The sequence below is a fragment of the Chiloscyllium plagiosum genome, unplaced genomic scaffold (assembly GCF_037043375.1).
Source record: "Chiloscyllium plagiosum isolate Xiang-an unplaced genomic scaffold, Cpla_swu_hap1 HiC_scaffold_41, whole genome shotgun sequence".
Classification (NCBI taxonomy): domain Eukaryota; kingdom Metazoa; phylum Chordata; class Chondrichthyes; order Orectolobiformes; family Hemiscylliidae; genus Chiloscyllium; species Chiloscyllium plagiosum.
This window is the reverse complement of record NW_028270179.1, coordinates 4,014,902-4,025,582: the sequence shown is the minus strand read 5'-3', so window position 1 is coordinate 4,025,582 and position 10,681 is coordinate 4,014,902. Positions and strand designations below refer to the sequence as shown.

At 48.5% G+C, this 10,681-nt stretch overlaps 1 protein-coding gene across 1 annotated transcript; it reads left to right on the top strand.

Moving 5' to 3' along the window:
* The first annotated feature begins 523 nt into the window (after window positions 1-523).
* On the top strand, window positions 524-9,896 carry LOC148138127 (putative G protein-coupled receptor 139). Its single transcript, XM_087981912.1, has 2 exons — window positions 524-593; window positions 8,980-9,896. Exons 1-2 carry the CDS (start codon window positions 524-526, stop codon window positions 9,894-9,896), a joined length of 987 nt encoding a protein of 328 aa, XP_087838038.1.
* Window positions 9,897-10,681: the final 785 nt, after the last annotated feature.

Below are 10,681 nucleotides of genomic sequence, written 5' to 3'. Positions count from 1 at the left end.
TTCCCCTACGAACATATATCTACCACTGGCTAAAGCGACTAGCCGACACTTCCCTGAACATAATAGACAATTTAGTATGCTCAATCCACCTAAACTTCACATCTTTGGACTTTGCGACAAAACCAGAGCAAACAGAGGAAACCCATGCAGGCAAGGGGAAAATGTGCAAATTCCATAAATGCAGTCGCCAGAGGCTGGAATTCAATCCAGGTCGATAGCGCTTGGAAACAGCTGTATTTGCCACCGACTCAGCGTGTGGTCAGATTCCACAGCATTGGGATTCTATTTTTCAAAAATGTCCATGAGACTGAATCAGCATCACAGTAACGTTTCTTATTTTCATCAGACCAGGTTGAAATATCACGAGTAAACCAATTATCAGCTGCACTAATTTGTTTTCTTTTTGAATAATTGCGTGTTATTTCAAAGATCAGACATGTAATTAAATCTCAGGAGTCTGGATCGCACATAAATTGAGAATTTTCCACTCTATTTCTGAATCGCTGCAGAACATCTGTTCGAAATGCATGAGGTACTAAGAGGTCTGCTATTTGCCATTTCTTACGTAGTCTTTGCTGCTGTCGGAGTTTCAGGTAGACCAGTGTGTTTATTTTTGTAGTGCATGATTCGTTGCTCAGACCTATCAATTCTCTATTTTTCCATTGGCAGTTATCACGTTTTCTAACATTCTTTTCTCCCTTACAGGGAGAAACCACATCTATTAATGGAGATCTTCCTTGCATTTACCGAGTATAATATTTTATCCATTTAAGAATATATTCAAGACCCAATTTCAACTATCGATATTTCCAGTTTACTGGCACTATTTCGCGAAATGTATGAGTTATTCCCTCATGGAAAGGTTATTTCAGAATTTTCCAGTACGACGAATAAGTGGGTTGACCTATTCGGAAACAGTAGATAGTCTGGCACGTATCAGTGAAAGTTGGTAAAGTCAGCAGTGACATGATTAAAATAAGTAGATTCCTGCATGGATTTGTCTGGGTGGATGTGGAAAGAACTCAACTATGATTATACAGTTGACTGCATTTGGAGAAACTGTAATTCGGAGGCATAACTCAAAAAATAACGGAGTGGTTAGAATCCCTATTGTATGGAAACAGGCTCTTCGGCCCAACAAGTCCTCACCAACCCACTGAAGAGAAACCTACCCGGATCCGTTCCCTTAACTAAGGCAACTAACACTATGAATAATTTCGCATGACCACTTCACCTAGCATGCACATCTTTGGATTGTATGAGTAAATTGGAGCACCCGGAAGGTGTCCGTGCAGACGCAAGGAGAATGTACAAACTCCACATAGACTGTTGCATTCGGCAGGAATTGAGCGCGCTCGTCTAAGTACTGTGAGGCTGCAGTGCCGACTGTGAGCCACTGTGTCGCCAGAGTGCGTGATTAAGACAGATATGCAGTGGTTGTCATTTCCTGCAGATCATTGCGAGTCTTCGCAGTTCCTGGTGTAAACAGCCTATTGATGCAGAGTATATAAGGAAATTAGGTAGACGCGGGCATGTAAAGTTGCTGGAAAAAACAATGACTGCAGATGCTGGAAACCAGATTCTGGATTAGTGGTGATGGAAAAGCACAGCAGTTCAGTCAGCATCCGAGGAGCAGTAAAATCGACGTTTCGGGCAAAAGCCCTTCATCAGGAATAAAGGCAGAGAGCCTGAAGGGTGGAGAGGTAAGCTCGAGGAGGGTGGGGGTGGGGAGAAAGTAGCATAGAGTACAATACGTGAGTGGGGAGGAGATGAAGGTGATAGGTCAGGGAGGAGAGTGGAGTGGATAGGTGGAAAAGAAGATAGGCAGGTCGGACAAATCATGGGGACAGTGCTGAGCTGGAAGTTTGGAACTAGGGTGAGGTGGGGGAAGGGGAAATGAGGAAACTGTTGAAGGCCACATTGATGCCCTGGGGTTGAAGTGTTCCCAGGAAGAAGATGAGGCGTTCTTCCTCCAGGCGTCTGGTGGTGAGGGAGCGGCAATGAAGGAGGCCCAGGAACTCAATGTCCTCGAGAGAGTGGGAGGGGGAGTTGAAATGTTGTGCCAAGGGCGGTGTGGTTGATTGGTGCGGGTGTCCGGAGTTGTTCCATAAAGCGCTCTTCTAGTAGGCATCCAGTCTCCCCAATGTAAAGGAGACCGCACCGGGAGCAACGGATACAATAAATCCTCAGGTGACTGACTGTTTGGAGTTTGCACATTCTCCCCGTGTCTGCGTGGGTTTCCTTCGGGTGCTGCGGGTTCCTCCCACAGTCCAGAAATGTGCAGGTTAGGTGAATTGGCCACGCTAAATTGCCTGTAGTGTTAGATGCAGGGATAAAAGTCGGGGAATGGGAATGGGTATGGGTGGGAGCGCTTCGGCCGTTCGGTGTGGACTTGTTGGGCCGAAGGGCCTGTTTCCACACTGTAAGTAATCTAATCTAAAAAAAAATGGTATTAGTGGATGTGCAGGTAAATATTTGATGGATGTGGAAGTCTCCTTTAAGGCCTTGGATGGAGGTGAGGGAGGAGGTGTCGGCGCAGGTTTTGCAATTCCTGCGGAGGCAGGGGAAGGTGCCAGGATGGGAGGGTGTGTTGTAGGGGGGCGTGGACCTAACCAGGTAGTCACGGAGGGAACGGTCTTTGCGGAAGGTGGGAAGGGGTGGGGAGGGATATATCTCTCTGGTTGTGGGGTCTATTTGGAGGTGGCGGAATTGTCGGCGGATGATTTGGTTTATGCGAAGGTTGGTAGGGTGGAAGGTGAGCACCAGGGGTGTTCTATCCTTGTTACCGTTGGAGGGGTGGGATCTGAGGGTGGAGGTGCGGGATGTGGACGAGATGCGTTGGAGGGCATCTATAACCACGTGGAAAGGGAAATTGTGGTCCTAAAGAAAGAGGCCATCTGGTGTTCTCTGTGGTAGAACTGGTCCTCCTGAGAGCAGATAAGTCAGAGGCAGAGGAATTGGGAATCCGGGATGGCATTTTTGCAAGAGGTAGGGTGGGAAGAGGTGTAATCCAGGTAGCTGTGGGAATCGGTGGGTTTGTAAAAAATGTCAGTGTTAAGTCGGTCGTCATTAATGGAGATGGAGAGGTCCAGGAAGGGGAGGGAGGTGACAGAGATGGTCCAGGTAAATTTAACGTCAGGATGGAATGTGCTGGCGAAGTTGATGAATTGCTTGTGGGAGCACGAGGTGGCGCCAGTGCAGACATAAATGTAGCGGAGGAAGCGGTGGTGACGGTAAAATTACGGAAGATCGACTGTTCTGCGTAGCCAACAAAGAGACAGGCATACGTGTGCCCATGGCTACCACTTTGGTCTGGAGGAAGTGGGAGTTTTCGAAGGAAAAATTGTTAAGGGTGAAGACCAGTTCAACTAAACGAATGAGAGTGTCCGTGGAAGGGTATTGTTGGGACGTCGGGAGAGGGAGAAACGGAGGGCTGGGAAGTCCTGGTCATGGCGGATGGAGGTGTAGAGGGATTGGATATCCGTGGTGAAGATGAGGCTTTGGGGGCTGGCGAAATGGAAGCCTTGGAGGAGGTGGAGGGCGTGGGTGGTGTCTCGAACGTATGTGGGAGTTGCTGGAATGGGTGTGTAGGACAGTGTCGAGGTAGGTAGAAGTAAGGTCAGTGGGGCAGGAACTTGCTGAGACAATGGGTCGACCAGGGTACTCAGGCTTGTGGATCTTGGGAAGGAGGTAAACCGAGCAGTGCGGGGATCCCGGACTGTGAGATTGGAAACTGTGGGTGGGAGACCTCCTGAGGTGATGAGGTTCTGTATGGTCTGGGAGATGATGATTTGGTGATGGCGGTGTGGTCATGGTCGAGGGGGCAGTAGGAAGATGTGTCCTCGATTTGGCATTTGGCTTCAGCAGTGAAGAAGTCAGTGCGCTAGACTACCACTGCGCCCCCTTTATCTGCTGGCTTGACGGTGAGGTCGGAATTGGAGCAGAGGGATTGGAGGGCTGCGCGTTGTGAGGGTGAGAGGTTGGAGTGGGGGAGGATGGTAGACAGGTTGAGGCAGTTAATCTCCCGGCGACAGTTGGAAATAAAGAGGTCGAGGCCAGGTAATAGGCCAGCGCGGGGTATCCACGTGGATGAAGTGTGTGGGAGGTCGGCGAAGGGGTCCTGGGAAAGTGGGCAGGAGTCCTGATTGTGAAAGTAAGCTCGGAGGCGGAGGCGGCGGAAGAAGTGTTCGACGTCACTGCGTGTATTAATTTCATTGATCCGTGGACGGAGGGGGATGAATGTGAATCCTTTGCTGAGGACTGATCGTTCGTCCGCAATGAGGGGGAGGTCTGGAGGGATGGTGAAAACTCGGCAGGCTGGGAGCTGGCATCTGGTGTGGGTGTGGAGCTGGGAGTGGGGGCGGAGCCGGTAACTGGAGTGGGTGTGATGGTGGGGGCAATGGGGTTGGGGTCATGAGCAGGAGTGGTGTTTCCCTCAGGGTTCTGAGGGCCGGGAATGGTTGTTGGCTTCGTAGAACAGCCGATCATCCATAATTACACCGACACTACTCCCACCTCTTCCTCTGCTACATTGATGACTGCATTGGCGCAACCTCGCGCTCCCGCGAGGAGGTTGAGCAATTCATCAACTTCACCAACACATTCCACCCTGACCTTAGACTTACCTGGACCATCTCTGACACCTCCTTCCCCTTCCTGGACCTCTCCATCTCCATTAATGACGACCGACTTCTCTTACAAACCCACCGACTTCCGCAGCTACCCGGATTTCACCTCTTCCCACCCTACCTCTTGCAAAACTACCATCCCTTATTCCCAATTACTCCAACTCCGCCGTATCTGCTCCCAGGAGGACCAGTTCTACCACAGAACACACCTTCTCCTTCTTTAGAGACCACAATTTCCCTTACCATGTGGTTAAAGATGCCCTCCAACGCATCTCGTCCACATCCAGCACCTCTGCCCTCAGATGCCACCCCTGCAACCGTAACAAGAACAAACGCCCCTGGTGCTCACCTTCCACCTTATCAACCTTCACATAAACCAAATCATCCGACGACATTTCCGCCACCTCCAAATAGACCCCATCACCAGGGATATATTTCCCTCCTTACCTCTTCCCGCCTTCGGCAAAGACCATTCCTTCCGGGACTATCTGGTCAGGTCCAGGCTCCCCTACAACCCACCCTCCCATCCTGGCACGTTCCCCTGCTACCGCAGGAATTGCAAAACCTGCGCCCACACCTCCTCCATCACCTTCATCCAAGGCACTAAAGGAGCCTTCTACATCCATCAAAGTCTTACCTTCACATTCACCAATATCATTTATTTTATCAGTTGCACCCGATGCGGTCTCCTCTACATTTGGGAGACTGGATGCCGCCTAGCAGAGCGCAATAGGGAACATCACCGGCACACCTGCACCAATCAAACACGCCGTCATGTGGCCCAACATTTCAACTCCCCCTCCCAATCTGCCGAGGACATGGAGGTCCTGGGCCTCCTTTACCGCCGCTCCCTCACCACCACACGCCTGGAGGAAGAACGCCTCATTTTCTGCCTCGGAACACTTCAACCCAGGGCATCAATGTGGACTTCAACAGTTTCCTCATTTTCCCTTCCCCCACCACACCCTAGTTCTAAACTTCCAGCTCAGCACTCTCCCCACGTTTTGTCCTACCTGCAAATCTTCTTTTCCACCTATCCACTCCACTCTCCTCCCTGACCTATCACCTTCATCCCCTCCCCCACTCACCTATTGTACTCTATGCTATTTTCTCCCCACCCCCCACCTTCCTCTAGCTTATCTCTCCACCCTTCAGGCTCTCTGCCTTTACTCCTGATGAAGGGCTTTTGCCCAAAACATCGATTTTACTGCACCTCGGATGCTGCCTGAACTGCTGTACTCTTCCAGCGCCACTAATCCAGAATCTGGTTTCCAGCATCTGCAGTCATTGTTTTTACCTAGTTGATTTAACCCTACTGCGAATCCTCTTGCAAGAATGCCTGTCTTGAAGAAGTTTTCCTCCTCTCTCTACAAGAATCTCAGGGAGTCCCTCTCCCACTGCAACTCCCAGGTCACTTCCTCTGCCCTGAAGCTCTTCCACCATGCCCTGAAACAAACTCGCTACCAGAGCCACATTTCCTTCCTCAGTGCCTGCCTCCGTAACCAACTCATCTCACACGGACTCCGGAACACCTTTAAACTAACAGAGTTCGCACCCGAACAGGACAAACATTACAGACTACTGATTCAAAAACACCAACAACGGTTCTCCTTCAAGGTCCTCTGCTCCACGCTTGCAGCAATGCGCCGGCGACTAACCTCTTGACAGTCAGCCCTGCCTCAACTGAGGGCCACACTCTCTCAGAATTGCAAAGGACCCACTCTGTACTACTTGCTCAGGAGAAGTTATACTCTCAACAAACGGTATTTCAACTCCACCTCAAATATCAAAAACTGGAAGTACAACAAACTTTTATCTACCCACCTCCATAATCAGCGCTCCTCAAACATTCCATAAGACTCGCCCGGCCTCTGGAACTGCTCGGACGGCATTAGCCATGCGACTGGTGCAGCTGCCACCCCCATGATGTCATTTCCGCCCCATCATGGCCACTCCCACAGCCACTTCCGCCCCTCACAATTCCTCATGCATCACACGTGAAATCACTTCCGCCCCTCACACCATCGCTCATGTCACACGCTCAGTGACTTCCGCCACCCCTACTGCCACATCTGCCGTCAATTCCGCCCCCATCAACGCCACTCACCTGCATTCTGCTGACACGCCCCCCACAGATCCCACTGTCACCATTCCTGGCCCCGAGAACCCTGTGGGGAACACCACCCCTGCTCATGACTGCACCCCCATTCCCCCCACCATCACTCTCACTCCAGTTACCGGCTCTGGCCCATTCTCAACTCCCCACCCACACCAGATCCCAGGTCCCACCCCTGTCGAGTTTTCATCATCCCTTCAGACCTCCCCCTCACTGACAACGAACCATCAGTCCTCAGCAAATGACTCATCTTCATCCCCATTAATGAATTTAATACACGCAGTGACATCGAACACTTCTTCTGCCGCCTCCCGCCCACCTTCCGAGGACCCCTTCGCCCACCTCCAACACACTGCATCCACCTGGACACCTCGCGCTGGCCTATTACCTGGCCTCGACCTCTTCATTTCCAACTGCCGCTGGGCCATTAACCGCCTCACCCTGTCTACCACCTTCCCCCACTCCAACCTCTCACCCTCACAATGCGCAGCCCTCCAATCCCTCTGCTCCAATTCCGATCTTACCATCAAGCCAGCAGACAAAGGGGACGCAGTGGTAGTCTGATGCACCGAATTCTTCACTGCTGAACTTAAACACCAACTCGAGGATACCTCTTCCTACCGGCCCCTCGAACATAGCTCCACCCCATCACTAAACCATCATCTCCCAGACCAGAAAGAACCTCATCACCTCAGGAGATCTCCCAACCATAGCTTCCAGCCTCATAGTCCGGGAACCCCGCACTGCCCGGTTCTATCTCCTTTCCAAGATCCACAAGCCTGACTACCCTGGCCGACCCATTGTATCACCATGCTCCTGCCCGATTGAACTCATTTCTACCTACCTCGAAACTGTCCTATCCCCCAACCCAGGAACTCCCCACATACTTTCGAGACACCACCCACGCCCTCCACCTCCTCCAAGACTTCTGTTTCCCCGGCCCCCACCATGGATATCGAATCCCTCTACACCACCATCCGCCAAGACCAGGGCCTCCAAGCCCTCCGTTTTTTCCTCTCCTGACTTTGCCAACAGGACCCTTCCACCAACACTCTCATTCGTTTGGCTGAACTGGACCTCATCCTTAACAATTTCTCATTCGAATCCTCCCACTTCCTCCAGACCAAAGGCGTATCCATGGGCACACGCATGGGCCCCAGCTATGCCTGTCTCTTTGTTGGCTACGTAGAACAGTCGATCTTCCGTAGTTTCACCGACACCACTCCCCCCCTTTTCCTCCGCTATTTTGATGACTGCATTGGCGCCACTTCGTGCACCCGCGAGGAGGTTGAGCAATTCAACAACTTCACCAACACATTCCACCCTGACCTTAAATTTACCTGGACCATCTCTGATACCTTACTCCCCTTCCTGGACCTCTCCATCTCCATTAATGACGACCGACTTGACAATGACATTTGTTACAAACCCACTGACTCCCACTGCCTTGGAACACTTTAACCCCAGGGCATCAATGTGGACTTCAACAGTTTCCTCATTTCCCCTTCCCCCACCTCGCCCTAGTTCCAAACTTCCAGCTCAGTACTGTCCCCATGATTTGTCCTACCTGCCTATCTTCTTTTCCACCTATCCCCCACACCCTCGTCCTTGACCTATCACCTTCATCCTCTCCCCCACTCACCTACTGTACTCTATGCTTCTTTCTCCCCACCCCCACCCCCTTCGCACTTATCTCTCCACCCTTCAGGCACTCTGCCTTTATTCCTGATGAAGGGCTTTTGCCGAAACTTCGATCTTACTGCTCCTCGGATGCTGCCAGAAGTGCTGTGCTCTTCCAGCACCACAAATCCAGAATGTAAAGTTGCAGTTAAAATCAGATGGACTGCAACTTTACTTGGTGTTTGAATAGTTTTAAAATGCTCGGTAACCTATGCTTGATCCTTTATCTTATGTTCGCATATCCTCTGTTTTTCATTGGTTGTGAGAAACTTTTCATGTGAATGTGAGGCTGCCATCTTGAATTCTATGTCTAGCATTTTTTGAACGCATGCTGTTCTCAGGTCAGTCTCATAAAACTGATTATTTTGTTATTTTGCTGACAATTATTTATGTTCTCCACAAATTCTTGTATAGAAGCATTATGAATTGTCCCTCAAATAATACATTGTTTCACAAATCAGATCATGTCTTTAAGCATTGGAAACCATATAATGTCCTGTAAAACAAAGAGTGAAAACAGTAAAACCCTTGTCTTGCTCCTTATTTCTGTTACAGCTAACTTGGCAATAATTATCATACTATTGCGAAGAAGATGCGGTCTCTCAGGATGTATAACTTATTATCTAATGTCTATGGCGGCGACTGATCTCCTGGTTTTAGTCACGATTGTGATATTAAATAGGATCGCTGGACTTTATTTCCCATTCACCTTCCTCTCTATCACACCCATTTGCAGTTTTCGTGCAGCTGTAAATTTTGCAGCCATTGACAGTTCTGTCTGGTTAACTGTGGCTTTCACCTTTGATCGTTTTGTTGCCATTTGTTGCCAGAAGCTGAAAATTAAATATTGCACTGAGAAGATGGCAGCATGGGTAATAGGAATTGTGTCAGCACTGTCTTGTGGAAAAAATATCGCCAAATATTTTATGTATGAACCTGTATACATTATTAACAATCTACCCTGGTTCTGTGCTGTAAAGTCAATATACTATATATCCTTGGCATGGGCTGCATACGACTGGATTCGATCAATTTTAACACCTTGTCTCCCATTCATCCTGATTTTGCTTCTCAATGCATTAACCGTCAGACACATTCTTGCAGCCAATGCATCTCGCAGGAGGCTGCGGTCCCAGAGGAATGGAGAGAATCATGGTGACCCAGAGATGGAGAAGCGAAGGAAGTCCATTGTTTTACTTTTTGCCATCTCGGGCAGTTTCATTGTGCTCTATTTGGTATTTGTTGTAATGATCCTCTATGTCCGAATAGCGAATGTCACATATTCCTCAGGTTCAGATGAAAATGATCCCATCTTTATTCTTCAACAATGCGGATACATGCTTCAATTATTGAGTTCCTGCATAAACCCTTTTATTTATGCAGGAACACAGAGTAAAATAAGAGCTGAGTTGCAGAGTTGGTTGAAATATCCACTGAGTCTATTCGAAAAAATATTTAAAATGTGGAAATGAGGTAATTCAACGTGTACTGCCGCTTATATTGCAGCATCAACTCTTCATAGGCACATCAAACACTGTCCCACTTGAAATGGAGCATTTCTTAAAACTCCATGCAGAAAGTGTTAATATAAGAATGTTTAATGAAGCTACAATTGTCCTTATTCAGTCATTCAAACTATTGTCAGTTTGTTTCTACTTTTGTTCCACATTGCACTGTTTAGCCTTTGTTATATCTATCGCTGCTGCATGGTGCTTTTACTGATTCGGAATCAGCTTGTCATCCGTCAGGCCGGCAGCGATATATTCATATAATATACTTAACGTAGATATCTCTGTAATATCATTGCTTGTGCAAGTGTTTAAAATCCATTTCATTAATGAATTGTCAACTTTTAATGAATAGAATAAAACATGTTGCAAAAACGGATAATTCGTCCAGAAGCAGTATACTGGCTGCATTCATTTCATGGTGGAATTTACCCTGATTACACTGATGTGCTTTTTCTCAGAAAACAAAACTGTTAGCTCAATTATTATATATTTCATTTGAAGCTTAGCACGTGAGTGGCCGCAAGTCTCATTGTTTCATTTTGTTCCCTTTGTGTATGTCAATATAAAATTGACTCGACTTTGACATTTGTCGTCATCCAATGATATTTGCCAAAAAGGCCAACAAAAAGATTGTGTTCCAATATTGATATTATCTGCAGTTTCGGTGAACCACATTATTGCTTCAGAGTTGAAGAGATACTGTACAGACTCCCGATAGAGCGGATGGTACTGTGAAAAAGAAGAGC

Coding starts and splice junctions, on each gene's coding strand:
- LOC148138127 (XM_087981912.1), top strand. CDS start 524: ATGCATGAGGTACTAAGAGGTCTGCTATTTGCCATTTCTTACGTAGTC. Junction 594..8,979: donor TGCTGCTGTCGGAGTTTCAG/GTAGACCAGTGT, acceptor TTTCTGTTACAG/CTAACTTGGCAATAATTATC.